The 24,342-nt window shown below is 40.7% G+C and overlaps 3 protein-coding genes across 12 annotated transcripts in view; 1 reads left to right on the top strand and 2 right to left on the bottom strand.

The window, feature by feature from the left end:
• Positions 1-899: 899 nt before the first annotated feature.
• Positions 900-4,247, top strand: tmem138 (transmembrane protein 138). 3 transcript variants are annotated; one of them, XM_049575210.1, is made up of 6 exons: positions 900-1,035; positions 1,610-1,903; positions 2,020-2,162; positions 2,952-3,123; positions 3,290-3,365; positions 3,458-4,247. In XM_049575210.1, exons 3-6 carry the CDS (start codon positions 2,035-2,037, stop codon positions 3,568-3,570), a joined length of 489 nt encoding a protein of 162 aa, XP_049431167.1. In that variant the 5' UTR covers positions 900-1,035; positions 1,610-1,903; positions 2,020-2,034; the 3' UTR covers positions 3,571-4,247. The 3 variants fall into 3 exon arrangements, with proteins under 3 accessions (XP_049431167.1, XP_049431166.1, XP_049431168.1); XM_049575209.1 differs by having other exon boundaries at positions 1,610-2,162; XM_049575211.1 differs by lacking the exon at positions 900-1,035 and adding an exon at positions 1,160-1,345 and having other exon boundaries at positions 1,610-2,162.
• A 209-nt stretch (positions 4,248-4,456) lies between these two features.
• tmem258 (transmembrane protein 258) lies at positions 4,457-7,567 on the bottom strand. Its single transcript, XM_049575212.1, has 4 exons — positions 7,478-7,567; positions 7,035-7,144; positions 5,069-5,197; positions 4,457-4,611 (listed from the first exon to the last, which is right to left on the bottom strand). Exons 1-3 carry the CDS (start codon positions 7,478-7,480, stop codon positions 5,071-5,073), a joined length of 240 nt encoding a protein of 79 aa, XP_049431169.1. The 5' UTR covers positions 7,481-7,567; the 3' UTR covers positions 4,457-4,611; positions 5,069-5,070.
• Positions 7,568-7,916: 349 nt separating this feature from the next.
• The window catches only part of myrf (myelin regulatory factor), a 29,735-nt gene continuing 13,309 nt past the window's right edge, over positions 7,917-24,342 (bottom strand). Inside the window, exons 3-26 of one of the 8 annotated variants that reach the window (XM_049574131.1) lie at positions 24,194-24,342; positions 23,589-23,650; positions 22,101-22,323; positions 21,884-21,984; positions 21,631-21,745; positions 19,646-19,841; positions 19,474-19,550; positions 19,265-19,375; positions 19,062-19,167; positions 17,648-17,848; positions 17,272-17,380; positions 16,971-17,080; positions 16,731-16,891; positions 16,004-16,076; positions 15,833-15,915; positions 15,644-15,712; positions 15,168-15,235; positions 14,499-14,573; positions 14,190-14,420; positions 13,919-14,012; positions 13,373-13,435; positions 12,710-12,815; positions 12,547-12,621; positions 7,917-10,818 (exon numbers count right to left, since the gene is read on the bottom strand). The exon at positions 24,194-24,342 is cut by the window's right edge and continues 196 nt beyond it. In XM_049574131.1, coding sequence (XP_049430088.1) covers positions 10,738-10,818; positions 12,547-12,621; positions 12,710-12,815; positions 13,373-13,435; positions 13,919-14,012; positions 14,190-14,420; positions 14,499-14,573; positions 15,168-15,235; positions 15,644-15,712; positions 15,833-15,915; positions 16,004-16,076; positions 16,731-16,891; positions 16,971-17,080; positions 17,272-17,380; positions 17,648-17,848; positions 19,062-19,167; positions 19,265-19,375; positions 19,474-19,550; positions 19,646-19,841; positions 21,631-21,745; positions 21,884-21,984; positions 22,101-22,323; positions 23,589-23,650; positions 24,194-24,342 — 2,739 coding nt within the window. In that variant the 3' untranslated portion in view covers positions 7,917-10,737. Of the gene's footprint in view, positions 10,819-12,546; positions 12,622-12,709; positions 12,816-13,372; positions 13,436-13,918; positions 14,013-14,189; positions 14,421-14,498; positions 14,576-15,166; positions 15,236-15,643; positions 15,713-15,832; positions 15,916-16,003; positions 16,077-16,730; positions 16,892-16,970; positions 17,081-17,271; positions 17,381-17,647; positions 17,849-19,061; positions 19,168-19,264; positions 19,376-19,473; positions 19,551-19,627; positions 19,842-21,630; positions 21,746-21,883; positions 21,985-22,100; positions 22,324-23,588; positions 23,651-23,734; positions 23,863-24,193 lie in introns of those variants that run through there. The other 7 variants (XM_049574129.1, XM_049574125.1, XM_049574126.1 and 4 more) reach the window with 7 other exon arrangements.

The raw sequence follows: 24,342 nt of genomic DNA on the forward strand, positions 1-24,342 counted from the left end.
ATTTTGATAGAGCATGTCAGTGTGTGTCTTAGTGGGGGGCCCTTGAAAAGTTAGGTTTTGTTTATTTCTTATTTTTAATGCCCAGTTCACACTGGATGCAGAAGTGCTGATTTTCTGTGGAACACTGCCCGTTTGCTTTTCAGCGCCTCTATTATCCGATAGAGCTGTTCACACTGTGGCCCCAAGCTCGGCCACCAGCCCACGATCTGTAGTGATGGTTTAAGCATCTGGTCTATTTTTGCTGTAAGTGAAACACAATCTATTTTAAGTATATATTAGATATGATATAAATGATCTCACTATGATTAATAATAGAATATGTACCTCATGCTCCCACATATGTGTCAGTTGTGTCTAAGCAGGGAGCGAGAGAGACAAGCAGCTATATTCCACCTCTGTTAACATAAATATATTTAACTGTTTTTTCCAACTCTTGCCAATAAATGTTTAATGATAGTTGTTAAGTATTCTGTTTCTATACAATACTGGTGCAAATTACCAAGAACTACTGATATTTTAACATCACAGTTCACAATTAACCTGGAAAGTAGGCTCGGCAACATTGTTTGAGGTACATATTTCAGTTTTTCAATGATTAAGTCATGTATTTGGAATGTGTGCATTAAAAAAGCATCAAAATAGAGCTTATTAGTCTATTTTTTTTCCAAGGGGAGGATCTCTCCTACATGTCCTCTAAACCCAGGAAACGCCCCTGTCTTCCTACATGTTCATTAATTGTTTCACAATGCAACAGCAAGTTTTCATAGCATTTGGAAAATAAGAGGCATTGCAAGAAATACAACAGCAAAATATGGCAAACCACTTTGGTTATTGTGTAGGAATATTCCTTGAACCTATACATATGTCATTACGGTAAGGGGTACCGTTACCATGGAACTTGCGGAAATACATGCAGTAAAGCAGCGGTGGTCGCGCCAAATGGTGGCATTGTTGGCAAAAAAGTAGGATTGTGAGCGATTTAATGGTTCTTTTTGGCTCCGGGTGACTTGTTTCCATCCCTTACACGTTTTTCCGGTAAGTAGCTGTTAAACGGTATTTGTGCAACCGATTTATACAACAGCGAACAAACATTGTTGTGATGGTCAACGTTAGCAAACGCGTCTGGAGGGAGTTCCTCGAAGTTACAATCCGAGCTGTGCCACCGCCAGCCGAGTGATTTGTTGTGGAGATAAAATTGTGAAACAGTTGGTAACTCTATTATCCGTCTCCGGGATTATCTGCTGCCAGGACTAAATAACGCTGGGCCACCGTCATGGGCAGATTAGATGTGTGAAAAGAAAGAGTGTCCCCGGGACAACAAAACAAGGGACAGTGGTGTTTTCGCGTAGGTGAAATTAATCTGTAATCCCAGCTTTGACCTTTGTGTAACAGCCTGAGTATGTTGACCTTACATGGTTAGGGTTGCTGCTAGTTTAGCTGTCTGCTACAGACACGTTACATCAAGCCTCATCCGCCCTGGAGATGGCTGCTGCACGGCGAAGACATGAGATGTGAAGACGCTGCGGAGGAGACAACAATCACCATGTTGTTTCTTCCTAACGATATAATAGTGTCTTGTAATTTACAGCTCATTTGTTCTTCCTCGCAGGAAATGCAGCAGAAGAGGGGAGATTCCACACCAAAAATGTCAACATGCAGCATCTGAAAAGATGTCACACATCTAATGTGACACCGTGGACTGTCTGCAGTCATCACCAAGATACTTCTTCCATGAGGACAACAAACAGCATGTGTGTGAACAGAGGGACAAGCCGAAGAGAAGGACACCTAAGGCAGCACAGCATTTAAGGGACAAGCCACCAGTGTCTGACTATGTGAATGGACAAGTTGTGAAGTCAGTACTGTGCCTGCTTCATGACCTCTGCAGTGTTACTGTACTCAAGTATGTAGATCAAACATACCTGTGCCACCATCCAGTATCTGTGTTTTGTAAGCATAAAGGATACACAGCCCAAGGCAAGGAGGTGAATAGACTGTGAGGGTTTTGGTGGTTTGCAGGATCAGCCCGTGAAGATGCTCCAGACTGGGAACTACTCACTGGTGCTGCTGATCCAGCTGACACTGTTGGCCTATGACCTCTTCGTCAACTCCTTCAGTGAACTCCTGAGAGGAGCGCCTGTTATCCAGCTAGTGCTGTTCATGTAAGTCACAGAGCTACACGCTGAAATAACTATATGATTTATCAGTTAGTCAAAAATGCTGATTTATTTCATTTGTAATATCACTTTCTTCAAATCATAATCAAGTGAAGATACCAAACGCTGTCTGGTTACGTATTTTATTAACTTCAGATCATTATCATTTATTAAACTATTATTTATTTTATGTCACATTATAAATTTGAATCTTTTTATAATTGGTTGTGGCTCTCATTTGGAAGAGATAGGCTAAAACTAAATATGTTCAAGGGTGTAAATAGCAGTAATTGATGATTATTAAACTAATACATCATTTGAATAAAATAGCAGCCAACTATGCATTTAGAGTCGCTGATAGAGAATTACATTATTCAGATGCTCACAAGCAATTTAATTTAAATTATGGAAAGTCTTTGTTCTTTTCCACGGTCCTTGAGGTTGAAAGAGGAAACAATTTGCTCTCCTATTCTGTCAGTAACTTGGAAGCATCTAAACCCATGTGCTGCACTTTAGTTATTTGCAGTGCTTTAACTGCCCTGATGTCTTTAATAGATCCAGTTTGTGTGTCATTACAAAACGTTCTACTCAGTTAATGAACCTTAGTCATAACTAGAGCTCATCTTTATGAGTTCAGTACCATGCAGGGGTCTACATTCTTGTATTTTCACTCTATGATCTTTGTTTATAAAACTGACCGCATACCAGTGTTCTCTCTGACATGGTTATGTGTATTTTGTTCACACACTGCTCACACAGCATTACAATTAACCCAGTAAAATCTTGTGTCGACAGCATCCAGGACATCGCCATCTTGTTCAACCTGATCATCATTCTGCTGATGATGTTCAACACCTACGTGTTCCAGGTGGGCCTGGTGTCCCTGCTGCTGGAGAAGTTCAGGGCTCTGCTGATATTCTCTGCTCTGTATTTGACGCTCAGCATCTGCTTCCACTGCTGGGTGCTGGTAAGCTTCGTCACACAGACGCAGACACCTGCATGTCAACCCGGTGCATCAGAACTCTCACATTTTAACATCTAAGTCACCAGTGTCATCTTATAACTGAGTAACTGTGGGGAATTTTGATCCAAACAAGCTACTCCTGATAAAGGATTTCCTTTTTCCCCCCCAGAACCTTAGATGGCTCGAGTCAAACCGTTTTGTTTGGACAGATGGTCTTCAAGCTCTTTTCGTTTTCCAGAGAACAGGTAATTCAGAGGATTAATGCAGAGGTACATTTTCCATCACAGCGTATCTATTTTTGTGGTCATTGAGTAACTGTACTTATTTCTGTTGACAGCGGCAGTGTTGTATTACTACTTGTACAAACGGACAGCAGAGTATATGGGAGACCCGAGGCTGTATGAGGACTCTCTGTGGCTGCGGGACGCCTTCGCCAGAGCTCGTCAGTGAAGAAGAGACATTGCAGAGAGAGACATTTTAAAGGCGCTGCAATGAAAGGCTGCAACGAAAGCCCTTCTGACATTATAACACTGGGCATCATCATCAGCTATTCTGAATTTTATACTATTTTCATATTAAAAAAACACTAAGGATGATGCTAAATCTGAACCAGTGTGTTTACTGGCTCTTTGTAGCCAAGCGGGCAGTCGATTAAATGGTTTACAGTGGCAGGTAAGCCAACTTTAGTAGTATTGTATTAATCAGGATTGTGTCTGTTAATCTATGTGGCCTTCGTAAATCAAACTGCAGACAGAATGCAACACACTAAAAGACTGTCAAGGAAAGAATGATGCAGGTGGCAATTTGTACCATTTGTAGGACACATAGTAACAGCTGGTTGGATAAGTTCTGTTGTTCCTCCACATATGAGGGAAAACTGTTGGTTTATTTTGCCTTATGTAAGGTTAGCATGTACTATTTACATGGTCAATGTCATTTCAATAAGCCAATTTCATGTGAAACCAGTTGTCTTTGAGTGGGGATCTTTGAATCGTGTTCCTGCTGTTTTTATTAAATAATCCTTCTCTAATCCCAGTGTAATCCTTCATCACTAGGGTAGTCGGTGTTATCCTGTAGACAAGGTGAAACAGACTGCTCTATTTTTAAACACAAAGATTAATCGGGGATTGAGGGTTTTAGGCGCCACTAGCGAAACGCACCATAAATAGTCTTCAGTGTGTCAAAATAAACCTTCTAATCTAAAGAACCCAGCGGGTCAAGTTCCAGTGAACTTCAGCTCTCATCTAAATAAACTTGTTGGTTAACATTTTATATAATTGATCCGTGGATTGTTGCAGATATCAGGCTAAACAAAACAAAAAACAGACACCAAAAGTTGTACAAATCCCCCTTTACTTGTGACAAGAAACCCAGAGTCCATATGATCCCAAAATGTTGTCAGTGCAGTCCAATTAAATCCAGTCCGCATTGTGTGTGATGTCGTTCGTTCCACTGGAATGTGTCATATTCTTTTAAGTCAGTCACCCGAAACTGCAGGAAACAAGAGGGAGAGGAACAAAATTAACCACTACAAAACTGTTTCAACCATTAAAAATAAAACTATGAGACGGTCATAGGACTGCAACTAACAGTTATTGTCACTGTCGATTAATCTGTAGTGTATTTTCTTGATTACTTTAATAGTTGTTTGGTCTAAAATGGCGAAAAATGTCAAACAGTGTTTCTTAAAAGCTGAAGACGACGTCCTCAAAATGTCTTTTTTTTTTTTTTTTGTCCAAAACTCAAAAATATTCAGTTTACTGTCATAGAGGAGTTAAGAAACCAGAAAATATATTAACATTTAGGAAGCTGGAATCAGATTTTTTTTTTTTAATTACTACAAACAGATCAATCGATCATCAAACTAGATGGCAATTAATATTTTAAAACTATGTGGTTAATTGATTATTCTTAACAGCTCTAGTCCATGAGAAGATTTCAAATGTACCTTCATACATAGATGCCAACCCAGAGTAGTAAGAACAGCACACCGAAGCCCATGAAAAGTGAAGCCACGAGGGAGATCAGCAGCTCTTTGTAGACGTCCCTGGTGTATTTTGTTGACGTCACCTCATAGCTGATGAGAGGGTCAAGGGCCAGCTCATAAAAAATACAAATAACAGCCAAATTCTGAGCTCTTTGCCAAATCTAATGCCTCCTGTATAGCTTATTATGCAATTGTCCATAGTTCAAATCATAGATGGACATTAAAACTGAGTTAAAATTTCATATTATGATTATAGTGACTACAGATGATCACGGTGATCTGTATTATCACAGTATTGATCAAATGTGCAGAAAGTACGAACACACTGAAATCATTTTTACTATGTTTTACAATGAAAACCACTTTATGTTTGCATAAACATTAAAGGTGTAGGATTTAGAGGGACGCATTAGCAGAGATGGAACATTATATAAATATAAAAAGTGTGTTTTCTTTAATGTATAATCACCTGAAAATAAGAGCTGTTGCATTTTTGTGTTCTCATAATGAGCCGTTTATAGCAACACTAGGAGTGGGTCCTTATCCAGGGAGATCAGCATGGTATACCGTCATGTTTCTACAGTAGCCCAGATTGTACAAACACAAAACACTGGCTCTAGATAGGGCTATTCATGTTTTCGTGTCGGCCACTGCAGTTAGCAGCCCCTCCGTGACAGGAACATAGGAATTATTTTTAAAAAAAGAAATTTTACATGAAACTGCCTTATTGATTGTTTTTACCAGAGAGACCTCTGAGGATAATTCGGCTCCCAGTAAAAACCTCCTGAAAGATGGACACTGAAGGAATTCTAATCTGGAAAAGTTGCAGCTGGTTAAAATCTGCAATCATCTCTGCGAGGTGCCACTAAATCCCCCTGAATCGTACTCACTGGTCCTTTAATATAATAACAGCCAATACCTGATGTAAACATATGAAAACCATATCAAATGTGCATTAACATTAAAGACAGCCTGTCTTTGAAAAGCTTGCTCAAGTGTCTTAAAGGTTCAGTGTGTAGGATTTAGGGGCGTCTATTGATAGAAATACTGTTCATAATAATATTCATAACTATATTTTTGTTAGTTAAATAATCACCTGAAACGAAAATATGCGTTTTTATTACCTTAGGATGAGCCATTTATATCTACAAACGTAGCGGGACCTCCTCCACAGAGTCCCCTATATTGTTTCTAAAGTAGCCCAGAATGGACACAAACACTAGCTCTCTATAGGGCCATTCACGTTTTCACATTGGCCATAGCAGTTTTAACATCTGGCACAGGGGAGAAGTTTCAGTTGGTTGCAATCTGACCCCTGAAAGTGCATTGGTCTTTGAAGCCAGCTTTTGTAGTGACCAAACAGTGTCATTACATCATGTCACGTGATGCTGTGTGGCCCATAAATACTTCTTCCCATAGACTTGAATAGGAAAAGAGATGTCTGTAAATCTGTGGTCAAATTTTTCTGAGTGTCACTACCCCAGCAAAAGAACTCGTTCCAAAGTCAGATTTTGATCCATTCTGTCCATAACATTTAGAAAGTCTACAGGGGCTGTACAGTTGGATAAATTTCATCCATTAAAGTTAGCATGGTGCTAAACTAAAAGTATCTGGCTTGGCCACAGAAGTCTCCAGTGTGCCTGTTTTTTTGGCCACACAGTCGAGAAGCAGTGCCAATCATTTTATACCCAGCAGCTTAACTTTTTTTTTTGGCTTCATGCACCACTGAGCAGCTCTAACACTGTGTCCAGCTCTCTTTGTACATCCATGATTGCAGTCTGCAGCCTCACCACTAGATGCCACTAAATCCAACAAACTAAACCTTTAATCTTGTACAGTTGCAATAGCCTCATGATGTCTGGTATGACCCCTTCTTTCATGTTAACCACACGCACAGTGTTATGTGAAACAAGCGGTGAAAGGATACACAAAGAACCAGGCAGTGAAGAACATGCCGATGGCCAGCAGGACGACAGTGAGGTGGGGGAACACAGCCGGATTCACCGGGCTGGTGTATCTGGTCATAGCCTCGAGTTCCTGCAGCCACAGCAAACAGAATTTAGGTACAAGCAGGTTAGACAAGGTTAGTTTAACTTCTTCACACAATGTACCAAGACTATGGCGTTTAATTAGGATCAAAAACACATTTATTTTAGTTTTAAGAGAGTCTGAATCAATGAATTTGACATGCGAAGCTAACGTTGCTCTGCTAGTTTGCATATCTACAACGTTAGCTACAAACAGCGTAATTTCACGCAAAAAACGCTTTGTTTTGCTAATGAATTTGTGAATAATGTGTAAATATAAACTGCATATAATTGTAAATTACAGTTAAATTCATATAAACAAGAAAAAGGTTTGTAATGCTACCATTTTACAGTGAAGCGGAGCTCCTGCCTCTGTGGTACGCAATGATAAGGCCACGTACTGACTGTCACTTCCTGGTTTGTCGTGACGTCGGTTGGATCAGGGTGGTTTTTGATCCTCAGTTTAGCCTGTCAGGCTTCTCGTCATCTTAGGCTGGCTGCGTGCAACTGTTTTCTCTCTCAGTTAATCACCCACACATCAATGTTAATAACACATACGCCGCGATTAAGTAATTTTTAGGTTTAATACTCGACGGACATTGTGACATTAGCGGTATGTACTCCGCTACCTGAAAGGCAAATATCAGGGCATAAACTCTGTCATTCCTTGAGCAGTGACCTGAGCTGAGCTGTTAATAAATCCTCGGCTGCCATCTAATGGACAGAACCAGCACTTTGTTTTCAGCTCATGAAGCAGCTTGACAATCAAACACAACAGAAAATTCAATCACAAATTTATTTACTACATGCATTTACATTGTATTACAGCATATTTTTGACAAAAGGCTTTGAATGTAATGATAAAATGGCCTAAAAAGGTAAAGTAGTGATATTAAAGTACTCAACGAGTTTAAGTGTTATGGCATTTTCTCTTAACAAATAGTGCTAAAATTAGAAGTGTGTGTGTGTGTGTGTTGTGTGTTTACATACTTATCAATTATCTCTGGGCTCCATTAGCTAAAAGTTAATACATTATTGATAATACACCCCCCCCCCCCCCCCCCCAAAAAAAAAATATTAACTGTAAAAACAATATGATAAAACACGAGATAAAAAGGAGCATTGGTAGTAACAAATGAGGCTATACAGTTACATGTAATGCAGTTCTACCACAGTATATGAAAACAGTCTGGTGCACTGGATAGAGCAAAAGCAGTCCATATATACAGTGCAAAAAGTGCTACAGTGGTTTTCATTATGCTAGCTGGTGCATTATAAATAAGCTAAAATAGTACACTACACCCACTGAAGTCATAATAAGTATATTGAAAGCATTGTACAGTGTCTTAATATTATGATAAATTCCATAAACCTTTGTCTGATGGCTGTTTTTCCTATTTAATATTGATTTTACATGTGAGATACACCATTGCATTTCTTCTTTATGAATACAGACACATATGGAATATGGATTTAAAAACAAATTTTGACAAAAGCAACAAGAGCATGGTGGTGAGAGTGAATAGAGGATGGCTTTAAGACGAGAAAGGATAATAGAAAAGAAAACATCATACAAGTCAGTTATACTCAAAGTGTTATCACTGCATATTCTTAATTGTATAAACACAGGATAATTATCCAGAAACATCCAGAGAAATACACAAACAGTCCAGTGTATAATATCCAATTTTTATCTCTGCAGTGTGCATAAATAAATGCAACTCCCTCTCAGCTTTATGATGAAGCCATTAAAATGGAATTTCCATAGCTGAGGCAGCATTTGAGTCGCCTCTGAGCTGAGATGCATCATTTTAGAGAAATGATTGGGCATGCACCTGAAATGATATATGCCATTTATTGCCTTGCCAGCATTCTGTCCAGTTAGCAAAATACAGTGTAAGCTATTCCAGTGTTTGTTGAAATATTGTCAGTGTTGGACTTGTTGGATTTCCACTATCAGATGCTAAAAGCAGTCAGTGTTTCTACATGCTCATTTCCAGTGATTTGTTTACTTGTCCAGTCTTATCGCATGTCTTCCAGTGAATCGGCTGAAGTAAGTGTGGCTTATATGCCTTCATTTAAGGAAGGATACTAAGGGTTTGGGCATGCAGAATCATAATGTAACAATTTGATGTTTTATTTAAAGGTTCAGTGTGTAAGATTTTGGGGTATTTAGTGGCATCTAGTGGTGAGGACTGCAAACTGCAACCAACTGAAATTTCCCACAGTTAGAATTTCTTCAGTGTTCATCATTCAGGAGGTTTTTATCCAGGAGCCAAAATATCGACAGAGGTCTCTTCCTCTTCAGAACAAACAGATTAGGTGATTTAAACCAGTAAACACACCCCAAAAAAACAGTTTCATGTTATAAATCTGTTTCTTTGAGCCTATTTGGCATGTCAGAGACAGGCCACCCACGAAGCACCAGCCAATGTGTGCTCACCAGATATTCAGGAGGTTTTTACCGGAGGCAGAATTATCAGCACAGGTCTCTTCTTCTTCAAAACAAATAGACCTGGTGGTTTAAACCAGAAAAAACACAGAATAAAGCAGTATCATGTTACAAATCAGTGTTTATCCTACGCTCTCATCATGGAGGGGCTGCTAACTATGTTGGCTGATGCAAAAAAGTGATTGGCCCTATCTGGAGCCAGTGTTTGGTTTGTCTGTTCTAGGCTTCTGTAGAAATATGGTGGTGCAGCATGGCGATCTCCATGGACAAGGACCTACCTCCTATGTAGATATAAATGGCTCGTTCTAAGGTAACGAAAACAAACAATTCTTATTTTCAGGTGATTTTACACCAAAGAAAACATACTTACTATATTATACTCAATTTGCTGCCAACATACCCCCTTAAATCCTACACACTGGACCTTTAATGTCACAACTGAGACAGAAATACTGCACAGTACGTCCCTCTCTGTGCAGTGTTCAGTCAGATTCTGCGTGAGGAGACAGCAGACAGTCTAGCCGGCTGCAACAGCCTCAGACACAATGCTCCACTGTAGAGACCCAGGATTTGCCAGTGTGCACTACTGAGGTATATTTCCAGTGCGAGTTGCAACTATTCACTGAGGCCTTCAGCAGAGGCCAGTTATCTTCTCTCCAGTGTATCAAACTATTGAAAAGTGTTTTTGTTTCCAGTCGACACTGGTTTCAGTGTACATACAGAAACAAAAATATGTGCAGCGTCTTCTACAGTATCTTTGCCTGGACTTCATTTAAAAAGTGGGATTCGGATGAAAAAGTAATTATGGCTTGTAAGTATGGAAGACTTGGCGATCATTAATCAAATGAGCGATACACTCATGGACTCAGTTAACAGTGACACAACAGTCATACTACAGTAATCTAAAATATTTTCAGTGACAGAAGAAAAAACAATGTTTCAAACTCAGCAAAAAGAGATGTCTTAATGCATATACATATGAAGGGGATTACAGTGGGGACGGTGGTATATAGTTTGTTCTGTATGAATCAATTTAAAAATAATGTACAATAACAAGACAAAACCCTATCCCATCACAACAGCATACAAACGCAACCATACAGGAAATACGTAGTGTATCGTAAAGGCACTGGGACACGTCGTCTTCCTTCTCACACACAGCTGCTTTGAATGAGAAAATGGTAGTCAGAGTATGATGAGGCTTCTCCTTCAGTGGCACAGCTGACTTCACTCTGTCAATGAAAAGAATGTGGAGATGAAAAAAGTCATAAATCAGTCATTGACTTTATTCAAACTACTGCCTACCATACTAGAAGACTTTGAAAAGATTTTATAAATACTGTGAAAAGACTAAAGTCTAACACCCTCTCACATCAAAAGACATTGTGAGTTTTTCATCACACACTATAAGATTTTAGAAACACTTGGGATCCTTTCAAGATTATTTCCCATCCTGCTCCTTGTGGAAATTATTACACCAAACTCCTTTGAAGAAATATGACACATTAACAATTCCTTATGTGTCTGCAAAAACACAAAACTCTAGAAACACAAGATAAAAGGTGTCACATGGAAATTCCTGTCAGTTCAGCATCAATATAATCCATAAAGATAAACTTTATTTGGGTACAAACTTTATTTTTGGGCTTTGGTGCTTCAGTTCATTACCAACATCTGTTAGTTAGCTGTAATATCTTTTAGGGAGCAGACCATGGAAATGGCAAAAGGCAAACTGTTTTTAAAAAGCAGGATTTCTCACTAAAACGTGCTGATTGGTGAATCAGATACACGCCAATTTAAACACCAAATCTTGTTCATTACAGTTACAACAGTTTTTTCCTCCTTTTCCACAGCCCAAGAGAACCGAGACTTGTTCACAATCTGGCACCTCCCTAGAGTCTCCTCCATGTTTAATGTTTGCCCAGTTTGCTGTTTCCTGTTTGGTGTTTGAGAGAGTGCAGCTATTGATTGGTGACAATATTCACATCATTAAACTTCAATGTTTGCGTGAGCCAAGACTAAAAGCTTAAGATAATATTAAATATGTCTGATTTTGTCAGAAAGTCAAGATGAGAAAATTCTGACTTAGGACAGCTCGGACTGAGTTTTATGTCCACCTTACGATGAACAATCAGGATCAAGGGAGTGCACACCAACTGAGGTAAAACTCTTTATAACTCTTTATTTTAATCCGATATTGGAAATTTTTCTGTGACAGTTTTACATGAAAAGTCATTTGGTGTAAAGGCCTTTGCACACTGAGTCCAGAATTATTGCACATCTAAAAATAAATACGACCTCACATTGTGCCAATCCTGTTTGCACGATGAGTCCGAATTTTTGTCTGTCATAAAAGTTTTTGGAACAGTTGAAATTTTCTAAATATTGCATCAAAGGCATTTAGAGAGTTGTTTGAGCAGGAATCAGTGCAGACAATGTAGCCACAGGACACATCCCTGTCAAGACAGAGGAATGGGTCGCACAGTATTCTTTCATAACTCAGATAGCTTACTCAGATGGTAATATTTAGGTGGCTAATGATGAAGAGGAGGAAGATGTGGACCACACACAGACAGTGAAAGTGTAGAGACAGAGAGGAAGGACAGCTCAGCCCCTTTAGCCACATGCAAGACAGGGAGCAAGTGTAGCAACAACCAGAAAGGTAACTGCAGTGAAGAGAGGCAGGGGAGGAAATGTGTGTTTTCATCTTGTCTTGTATTGCAAATTTTCGCAAACAAATGTAACAATAACAACAACTTGTTGGATTCAGTGTGCAAGGTTTCTGTGTGTAATGTTTGTTGGTTTGGATGATGGATTAAATAAAATGCATCCAAAAAAATAGACTCCGTGTGCAAAGATCTAAAGGCTGGCAAAAGTACTACAATTACTGGATCAAGCAACACAGAGGAGCCATGCAACGCCTTAAAGCCCCTCATATTTTGGAGGACAAGTTTACTCACAGACAGGGAAACACGGAAGTGATAGGTGATGTCCTGGAAGGACAGCACAGGCACTGACCACAGGTGATGAGTCCCCTTAGTGGAAAAAATAAAGAGTCAGTGTGAACAAGTAATTCAATGTAGTAGTCATTTTATATGATAGGTGATGATGATCATTATGTACCTTTGTTGATGTACTCTGTCCACCATAGAGCTCTGTCTCTGTGTGGTTAGGGCATAAACGTCCCTTGGTGGCTCCACATTGTCGAACCCACACGCTGATCGTGGACCTGTAAAGAATTAAATACGCTTCAAGTCTCTGTGGCCTACAGTTGAAACATTGTTTTTGGTTGCACAGATTACACTTCTTTTATGGTTCTGTTATTTACTAACAATTTCCAAGTTGTTTTTTGATGTATTTTGAACTTAGTATAGGGTCAGAAAAAAAGAGTACTTTGCACATCTATTTCAAAACAGATGTGTAGGAGAGAGAAGAGCACACCAGTTTTGTAGGGAAAAGTTAAAATGTATTTATCAACATTCTCTACATTACTGCTTAATTGCTTGCCCCTGGAAAAAAATGCAAATTTTTGCTGACCTGCTGTGCACTGACTACTAGAGTCTCCTTAACATTAGTTTTGCAGTTAATTGAAAGTGAACTAATTGTAAGTTTAACAATTAAAACCTGGTCCGTTTTACAATTATTTTGTACCAAATTACATGTTTTGTTTTGTTTTTTTTACAGGACACCTCCTCAGAAATCATTAGGAATTTACCAACCTGCAAAGTAAAGCATTACCATTGCATGCGTGCAGTTATGTAGATAGCGTGATGTCTGTGTACTCACGTCATGTGCAAAGTGATTTGTGACAAGGAGGAATTTCTGTTTCCATGGAGTGATACTGTGTAGCTGGAGTAAACACAGAGAAAAACAGCATCAGCATCAAGACCTGAATTCATACTGTAACTGAGTAAAGGGTAAACATACAGAGAGGTGACAAATCAAAGGAAAAACATCAAGGAATGACTGGAGATACATGATAAATTTAGATACTTCCATAAAGGGAATGATGTTTCATGACTTCGATGACTTTGAAAATGATGGCCTTCAAAGTTGAAACATCTCAACCTGACTGAGCCCCTTTTGGAAACTTTGGACCAAGGAGTAATACAGTGCGGTCCAACACCATCATCAAACACCAAATTAGGGAATATCTTTTGGAAAAACGGTGCTCATCCCTCCACTAGAGATCAAAACTTGTAGAATCTATGGAGCATTGCAGCTGATCCGGATGCTATTGGCCCAACACCTCACTAGGACATTTTATGTCGCTTCTTCCTTTAATTTGTCACCTGTCTGTACAACGTCAACTCAAGACTTTTAAGTATGTACCTGCAGCTTTCAGGTGTGGCGCAACTTCGTGCTGTAATCTCTTGGTTTGTCTCCACGATATGTAGACTAGTCAGAGAGGGAGCTGACCTTCCTCCTGCAAAAGTAAGGAAAGCTGCACTGTGAGCGCTGGACCCACACTGACGCATTCCACTGTACATTCTGTAGATAAGCTTTGTTTGCTGTTGTCAAACACACGGCTTTACGATGTTTGCATACTGCATATTATATGTGTGAAAACAGTGCCGTGTCTGGGCTGTGTTTGTGGATTCACCCTTTGTGTGTAGGCTGCGTTGTCTGCGTGGCTGTGGCGGCTGACCTGGGGGCAGGCGGTTGGCAGCTCCCACTCCACCCAGGTCTGTAGGTGCCGGCTTTTTGGATTTGGCAAAGTACAAAGGTGCTGAGGTGTGACTCAGGCGGTTTCTACTACGGCCTTCCTTGTCCATTGATCTGGACTTGGCCTTCTGATTAATATAGCCTGGAGTGGGAACTGGGCCACCTAAATCTAGAGGAGGAAGATAATTAACCTGTATTAAAGACAAATGTACTCTACAGGGAAAACATTGCATATTTGTTTACTTACCTGGCGTGGATTGGTTGTTACTCAATGTCAAAACTGTAGCTGATTGGTTGTTTATGGCTGAAGTTGAACAGCAAGCTCCAGGATTCATGAAAAAAATAGAGAAAAGGATCAGATCTCACTAAAATATACTGAAATTGTATGCCCTTAGTGAGCTTGTTGATAGCTGTGCTTTCCAAAAATACCAAACTTAGTGAGGTGGTCAGTGGGGCTGGGGTTACAAAGTAACCCAGGACCAAGTAGTATTGAAACTTCTCCAGTCAAATGACACCGTCATTTGATCCTTTTTGTGCCAAAATCTAGAAAGAAATTACTATTTGTATGGTTTTGCTTGAAGCCAATCACTGTAAGCATTCTTCAGTTTCATGCAACATGTGACTGGCCCACTACTGCAGCAGCTATAGTCCATAAAGTCTGTGGTGTAGTGAAGTCAATGCACTGTATTTGATGGAGTTGGCAGCGTAGTGTGCCGAGATGCCACCAAACTCTTTGAAAGTATGGCTATACCACAGGCACGTGGGTTCTGGTGGCATTTTACCCAACCTAATACTTTTATTAACATGATAGGTATCAAATGAAGTGAAAAATAAAGATATCAGTATCACTTCATTGGTGCTGGTATCGTAATTTTTTAAACAATACCCAGCCCTAGTGATCAGTCACTCCACTCACCTGGTGCAGGGGTGGTGGACAGAGGAGTGTATGGACTCTTGCGTGAGGATCCCAGTGCAGCTCTGGACCTGCACCAGTCAGAGAGCAGTACAGGGGGTCAAGAGCATACTTCAGGTAGCACAATGAAACATGTAAAACCCAGTTCATTTCAGGCTGTTTAGATACGTGACTCATGATTTCCTTTCAGAAAAAAAGAAACACCCAACTAAGCAATCAAAGATAAGACTGAAAGAGTCAATCAGAAAATGAAACAAGTAGCAAGAAAGACAGGTGTTGAGAGCATACCATGGGCAGACAGGCGGACAGAAAGTGACAGTGGCAGTGAAGATGGGCATCCAAGAGATGTAGAGAACACAGGGAGGAACATAGCTACAGAAAGCAGGAACAGATTATATAGACAGACATCAGTGGAGAAGAGAGAAGTTGATTTCTGTCACTATAAAGCTTAGGTGTTTTTCTCCCTCGAAAGCACATACCCATCTTTCTCTGTGACGTCTCCTCTATGGTGAAGAGTCAACACATAAAGGACGGACATGGAAATGACACTGTCGGGGGACAAAGGAAGATCCAGTCATCATCTTCATGTCATTTCTGCACACAGCTGCAGCTGATTTATTTTTCTTTACCCACCACTCCCTCCCCAAACACATTTGGCTCAGTCTAACCTGAAGGCCATGACAATGACCAGTGCCAGGATGGTTCCCTGCATGAACCTCTGGCTGATGCAGCCTTGATCTGGAAGCAAATTCTGCACCAAAAAAACACAGATTACATTAAAGTTATAACCCTGTTGTTCACTCATAACACAGTTTAAATGCATAATTATCACCACAGACCTTGCTCCCAGGTTTGACTGTCTTCTTCTTGAGTGGGCCACTTCCTGTTCTGCTGAAATAACTCCCTGATTGGCTACAAGAAAAAACAGTGATCTGTTAATTCTTTCTAATCATACAAGATTGTTTCTGTCAGTTACTATGTTTACATGCACACTAATATTCTGTTTTTTTGTGTTTATAACGAAAAAGACAATATTCCTACTGAGCTGTTTATTCCACTAATATTCCCCTGTACATGAAGCCGTGCATACTTTTATTAACATGTCCTTAGATGTTGTTTATTGCATCAAAACATGGAAAAGTGGAATGGCTGTTGGTTGTGTCTAAATTTTTCCACCCGTGCATCTCTACTGTAGCCTTGCAAACTGTTGGCATGTTGGTTTGTGCACAACGTATCCATGACAGTGCACAGAGCTGTTGTAAACAGGCAAGATGCCATGTGTTGCAAACAGTGGTAAAAACCCCAAATGAGATGCACAGAATGCTCCTAAACACTTGAATAATATCGGAATATCCTACATGTCTTAATCGGAAAATTCTACTTTCGGAATAAGGCCTAATTCGGAATATCCAAATGAAATAAATTGTTTACATGATCCACATCTAATTCAGAATATTGTCATATTCAGTATAATAGTGGACTGTTTTGTGTCCGCGTAAAGGTATCCTGTGTGTGCCACCCACCCTGCAGCCTACATCTGAGGGCATTCCTGCTCATTGCTCTCACCTGACAGTGCCTCCACTCACGGTGCTCTTCATGCTGTCAAGGCGTCGCAGCTTGGCCAGTTTGCGGCTCCAGCGCTCAAGTTCGTCTATACGGGTCTCCAGGTTGTCTGTCAGCTTACACAGCTCCTTCACCGCTCCCACGTTTTCCATGAAGATACGCTCCTGTAAAATAAAAGGGAGAGCTGTTAGTGTGTTTGGAAGTGAGTCTGTGTGCACTGTATGTCTTTTGTGTTTTTAATACCTTGTTGACCACTAACAGGTTGGGGATAGTTTCTCCGTTGGCACACACCACATCACCCCCCTCCTTCACTGCTTCAGGCAGGATCTGCTGAACCTCTTGAGCGATGACACCTGCAGGAAGACATAACAAGTGCTGAAGTGAAAAAAGAGCAGCACAAGCACAATGGCGTGTACAGTCACAGGACATGGAGCAAAAGACAGATCCAATATTAAGACATAGAGATGACAGCATGATATACAGTGTACAAAGATATGAGATGATGGAGGCAAACATTTAAATTTGTTATTCATGAAGCTGTTACCAGTCTCTGCAGTGTTCTCTATGCCCACGGTGGCAGCAAACTCAGGCTTGTACTGATAATGGACCAGCCTCATCTGAGAAATCCGTTTCAAATTGTCTGTGGTGTCGACCTACACACAGACAGAATGACAGTGACGTCCATGCAGATGGTATGAAAACACAATGTTCATGTTGCAGATGAAAACGCTTGGATCAAGAACAATGAAAAGACAAACTCAGAGTTAAACTGCACAGTCAGCTGTGTTGAGCGTGAGCATTTGGATGACATGATTCATGATGACAAGGCACACAATGACACACTGACACTTTGGAAACACACACACACGCACATGCACAAACGCACACCCATATACATACACACTGAGTGTCATCCTGACCTCCTGGACATTTTCTTTGGCCCTGATGTCAGACGGATGAACCAGGGAGCCCATGACCTTCAAATTGCCATGGACAACAAGAGCCTCGTCTGGCCGGTCGGTGTTGATGCCGACTCTCCCGTGGTGGTAGACTGAGTCCGGCAGTTGGCCACGCTGCCACAGCACCTCATTGTCACTTTCAAACTGGCCTGGGTTGGATGCCTGTAACAGAGAGACAAAGGAGAGGGTGCACAGACAAACAGCAGTTCAGATGTTTCTAAAAGATGTGCCAAAAAGATCCAAATAATGGCAACATTTTTAAAGGAATAGATCTACATTTTGGAAAATATGTTTATTTGCTTTCTTGCCAAGAGTTAAATAAGAAGATAGGTACCACTTCCAGAAAACCAGTGGAGGGCTCTGCTAACAGTAAAACAACCACAATTTTTCCTGTTGTGAGCTTTAGAGGTGCTGGTTAGCAGATTTCACTGATTTTGTTTTGTTAGTCATTGACAGGATAATTGTTTCCTCTGTTTCCAGTCTTCATGCTAAGCTGAGGTAACCAGCTGCTGGCTCCAGCCACATATTTAGTGTACAGGTATGAGGCAAGAAAGCAAATAGGTGTATTACCCAAAATGTGGAATTATTCCTTTAACACAAGCCTAAAATGAATAGTGTTGACTGAACATTAGAGCTTATAGCTTAGCCGGTGTTTAAAACTTACTGAAAAAGCAAATTTATTCACCAAATTCTGTTCTCATGTAAGCCTAATCAGCTGAAAATAATTTTAATGTGATTGTACAGATTTCAAATAGCTCTAAAACTTATTAAGCTCATGCAGTTAGGGTACACTGTGCAGTGTTACAGATATAAAGTCCACTGTACCACCGTGGGAGGCACGGTGGCAGTGGTTAGCATTGTTGCCTCAACGGGGGTCTTGGTTCGAACCCAGGGTGGGACACAGCGCTGAAAAAACTGCAGATATAGCGAGGCGAAATGCCACATTGTTGGCTTTCACTTTTACTTTTTGTGTTTACAGACACCAGCCAATTATTGCACAGTATACCTTTAACTATACACTGTAATTACATGTTTTACACATGTAGAGTAAGCACAATGCCAACACTGTCCAGTGAAAAACATGCATTTACACCTTATGTTTTCATTAATTGTGTGGTCAAATGTTTCGTTATGAGCGAAGACACTTCTTAAATTTCTTAAAGATACATGGTTTTCACAACACAGCTTACGGTGTGTATTAGAGTGTACAATAAGTGTGCAGGGGATCACAGTCACGCAGATTAAATGAATGGAAAGACAGACAATGGAAAAGATGTGATCTACTCAGTGATATTTTTAGTGCAGAAAGGTATGTAAAACAGACCAAAGGTGTCACATTCACAAGGGATATGATTGTTGTAGGAGGCAGACAGACATGGCCAGACGTTACCCTGACGATGATCCTCTCAGACGCTTGGGCAGCCACAGTGTAGCTCTGACTGTGGGACTGAGCGTGCAAGGCCACCACCAGCATGAAATACCTGCGAGGACAAAAACATCAGGACTAGATGTGACTGCTGAAGCTTTGACGGGATCATGGTGACTCATGTTGTTTACACGTGATGGGATGTCGTTCACCTCTGGTCAGGGTTTGGTTTGCCCTTCTTCCTCATGTTATTTGCTGTGGTCTCGCTGAAGTGGAGCCGCCCCACTGTGACCTTTGTGACCTGCTCTGAGGGCAGGGTGACCCTGGAAGGAACAGAATCACAAACACATTATGCAAACAATCTGCCTTCCACAGCTAAATACTGAGTCATGAACTTATCCATTAAAGATCTGACACTCACAGCACTGGCTTAAAGGGTCTCTTGCTGCGGTCAGACTGTGACTGCTCCACACTGATGGACTGATTCATGGCCTCCACCTGGGAATCAAGACAGAAATAAAATATACACTAAACACTGTAGAGCTAATTATCTGTCAAGTTAAGGTCATGCTCACTGTTTCGCCTCCGCGCACCTTTACTCCGTTGAGTTTGAGATAGAAGCAGTCGATGGGCTGCAGACCCTCACTTGTCTTGATGTACTTGGGTTCTCCCAGCATGCCTATGTATACTGTGACCTGGAAATGATTCTTCTTCTGGCAGACAAAGGCATCATCAGCCAAGGAGAAGTTGAAGCCCTTGTCAGCATCGACACGGTAGGTTGGCATTGGACTACAGACAGGGAAAGAGATTGCAACATATAGATAATGTGAATAGGAAGTGCACATAGGGTTTAAGAAAAGTGGAAAGTGTAGAAGCTGCTGCATACTGCTGACTTTTGCCATTTTATCACCAGGGGGAGACTCTTGACTATTAATAGGAGTCCTCTACATGTTTTTCAGGTCCATGCCACACGACACATGTTGACGGAGCATATGTAATGTATGTGATTTGGCAAAGATATGGGCAACATTTTATAATCTATAAGGGGAGCTGACATGGAGATGTGATTGGCAACTCTCTTATTTCCCTGTAGTACCATCATAAAAGACTTTTTTTCTGTAAATAAACCAGAGGCGGAGTAGAGAGGACCTTTAGGTTGTTAAAATATCTACAACTTTTAGTCATTCAGATATGCTGTTACCCTACTATAATATTCCCTAAAGACATCTAATATAATTAACAAATGTACATCTGGCCTCATATTCAATTCAGAGTACTGAAACCCACATTTAGTCCTTTGTTTTTGTTGTGCTTTTTTTCTCCTGTTGTAGTGTTTGTAATGAACTTGAATTAGACATTTTTTCTTTTGCAAAGCACTTCTTAACCTTGGTTTTGAAAGGTGCTACACAAACAAAATTTTACTAACATTTTCTTGGTATTGTTGGGGATCCTTGATTTGTAATTGGAGCGTTGCAGATTATTATGGTATGGATTCAAATGTAAATGATTTGATTTGATGATTTTTTACATTCATTCTGTAAACTCCACTCCAACATAGTGTAACAAAAGTAGGTTTCAAGATCTGTAATGCTGTTTACGCCAAAGTCCAAACCTACCAATGTAATGTAATTTAAGAATATTATGATTCGACAATTTTTGTCTCTTTTTAGGTGTCAGGAATTAAAATAAGTCATCCTCAGCGTTCTAAGCTGAGCGTTTTAAGCACCATTTTCTGTCATGAATGTTACATGGGGGGTTTTCTACAGGTAAGTTACTGTAAACAAACACTGGGATTCAGTCTATAAGATGAATTTTTTACTTTGGCAACCATCATGTTTTTCCCATATGATCTACAGATTTTAGGCATTTTATTATCTCAAATGGCTTGACAAATAGTGCATATACAGGTGCTGTAAACTGGAAAAAAATCTCTCCCAATGCCCCTGGACCACCCTAAGTTTGGGCTGAGCCCCAAATGTTTACAAGGTCTGGCACCACCCCTGAAATAAAAGTCTCCTCGTTGTTAGACACCCCTGCATATGCCCCTGGGCCTCGGTTTTCCCATTTTCTTGCCATTACTTTATGACACCGAGGACTGAAATAATCTCAAAGACTTAATAAATCAAATGTAAAACAAATGAAAACCCTCCATGCCCTTACGTAGGTGTAGTGAGCTAAATGTTGTGATGGGCAACCAGGTGGTTTTGATAACATATCTGAAAGGTCTTGTGAGTTCATTTCAACCTTCCTCCCTATCTATACTTTTTTTCTATTTTGGCATTGCAAAAGCAAAAGTAGGTGTACACTAATTTCTCCCTTTACCCCCTCCTCGCGTTGTCTTTCTAAGCCGAAACCCTGCTCTCGCTCACTCCCCCGCACAGCTCACCTCTGAGGAATTTGTAGACCTCTGCAACCCTGCTATTCCTTTGACACTCCTGCTGTATACTTTGTTGAATTATTCATTGAACCAATTATAACATCTTTCAGTCTTGGCTCTCTGCACAGTGCTTTTAGCTCTTTTTCCCCCCAGAATAAAAACCTCAAGATGTACAGATATGCCAAAACAAAGTCCACCCACAGCTCTTTGCAGTTTGCGTCATACAGTGGTGTCCACTTGTTCTGCTGGTGAGGCTGCCACTTAATGCACTGATAGTTTGGGTCCAGGTAGGCGTTGTCTGCATCCTGCATTAAACCTGTAAAAAAAAAAAGAGAGCAGCAATTAAATCAAGATAGAAGAATGCTAAGAATGTGTTGAATGAGTTAAAGGGTAGATAAGAGCAAGTGAGAGTGAGGTAGAGGAGGCGAGGAAGAGAAGAAAGATGCCTGCCTACCTGGTTCTTGTTTGATGATACCTGTGAGGATTTGGGAATTGAGGGTGCTGTTGGGAGAGTCAGAGTGCTTCCTCTTCTTGGCCTGGTGAACAGGAATCCCGCTGTTGGAGGAAAGGGAAACACAGTCAAAAACTGCACACATTTCTACTCCTTCTGCTCCATACAAACTGGACAGCAAAACCCTCCCTCCACCCTCCTGTATATGCTCATGACTCACTCCTGCCCCTGAGGATGCTGCAGTAGCTGATGGAGCATCTGAGTCTGCTGCATGTCTCCACTTCCGCTTGTGGCTGGACCAATGGGATACTGGGATATCATGGGTTCAGGCTTCAGGTACATGTCCCGGTGCATGCTGGGATAGTGCCCATGTGGTGGGAGGGGTGGTGTTGGAGTCATGTGACACATGTTCTCTGGTGTCATGGTCCTAATCATATGAGGATCTGGAAGACACAACAGGAAAGGAGCATAACATCTACACCAGGGGTGTCAAACATACGACCCACGGGCCAGAACCAGCTCACCAAAGGGTCCGATTCGGCACACTAGATGACTGTACTAAGGGGTGTCAGATTTTAGGAGCAATGCGTTGCCTACTTTGTGTAAAATTCTGCTTCAGAGCCTTTTCCACCCTGACCTGGATACAGTTCTCTGATATAACCATGAAGACTTGCTGTGATCATGTTTAAAGATAGTGGACACTGTGCAAAATATTGTCAATCAGCAGCTTCAGTTCAAAAGAATCTGTATCAGGAAACATTTGGATAAATGCTCATGTAATGACAGTGAGAAGAAGACTGACTGAATGTGTAGAAACTCAGACATACTGCTGAAACTGCATTTATTTTTCTTGAGACATCTCAGGCTGTTCGTCTGTTTTGTAAAAGGATGAGCCTCTACAAAATGTACTTGTAATTCTTTACACAAAAGACGGGAAAATATTGGAGCTGATGGTACTCATAGGTTATCGTGCGATGGTTTTATTGGTCCAGCCCATCTGAGATCAAATGGCGTAAGTGAGTTTGACACCCCTTGTCTACACCATTATACATACTGTTTTTTCCAAATACATTTGATCACACACAGAAGGCTGCTTTTTCTCCTTAAGACTCATCTGTCAGTTCTGCATTTCAGACTGCGCTTCATTCTACTTCCCTACAACCTTAACTGAAGGTATTTTCCATTGTTTCAAACTGGAGAACTGGAGGGTTGCCCATCAGATAGCACTCTTCCACACCTTTTTACTAATGGGCAAGACCAACACAGGTGTGTGAGCAGCAAGAAGTACATAATGACTTTGAGCGCTGTTTTTGTTCAGTTCGTAATGTTGAAACAAGCCAACCATACACTGGTTCATTCTTAACATGAAAGCTTAAAAAGCTGATTTCAGATCATTTAATTTAGTTGATAAAATCCATTTTCTACACAAACTATATAAACTGTTGGTTATAAATGACAGACACTGCATTCAGTTTATTGATTGGTTTGCACATGAACTTCCCTTTTTCTTTATGCTCTGTTCAAACACAAAGTGATGAGTAACAGATATTGATTTGACTGAGACCCACATACACTGTGAATACTTCAGTGGGTTCCTCTGACTGTCTGAGAGCAGACTACAGATTAAAGCACCATTTCTGTTTGTTACATGTCATTGTCACATTCGTTCTACACACTTCAGCAGTGAGAGGAAAAAGACATTACTTACCATTCACCTGCTGAGGAGAGTATGGCTCTGAGCTGGAGTCTGGGGGGGACTCAGGTAGTGTCCTAAAAAACAGAAGGTAGACAATGTTATAGTCACAAAAACAGTAACGTTCCACTTTCAAATCACAGAAATCCTTAAAGAAATACCATGCTTGAAGTTGGTAAGTGCCTCCTCTTATATTCTTCTTATTTTCTAAACTGCCATTATATTTAAGAGAGAACCTTTCCTTTGGGATCAGAGTAAGTCTAAGACGTTATTTACACAAGATTTTGTGCGTCAGGATTTTTTTTTGCAGGATGTAATTTGACTCTCTCTCTGGCTGTTATCAGTCTCCCTCCCCCTCGGGTCCAGCTAGTGTTTTATTTGTACAAATGAAGCTTAATCATGTATTGATTGCATAATGGGCCTGTAGCAGGGTGTGTGTCTGGTTTCGCTGCATGCTTTAAAAATATATACTGCGTCATCTTCTGAAACTTCCACCTGATTTCATGTTTAAGATGTGAGTTGTGGGAATGTCTTGAACCTTTTTTTGAACATTCCTAAGTCTCAATGTATGCTATACTTCATGTTCTTGTATCCATCCACCTCTGTGGTATTGTGCTCACCCTGGAGCGTAGTGGCCCCTGTGCTCGGGCTTGACGTGAGCCTGCTGTTGCTGCTGCTGCTGCTGCTGCTGCTGCTGCTGCTGCTGCTGGTGTTGGTGTTGGTGTTGCTGCTGCTGCTGCTGCTGCTGCTGCTGCTGCTGTCCCAGGCA

The sequence above is a fragment of the Epinephelus fuscoguttatus genome, linkage group LG4, assembly GCF_011397635.1.
Source record: "Epinephelus fuscoguttatus linkage group LG4, E.fuscoguttatus.final_Chr_v1".
Classification (NCBI taxonomy): Eukaryota; Metazoa; Chordata; class Actinopteri; order Perciformes; family Serranidae; genus Epinephelus; species Epinephelus fuscoguttatus.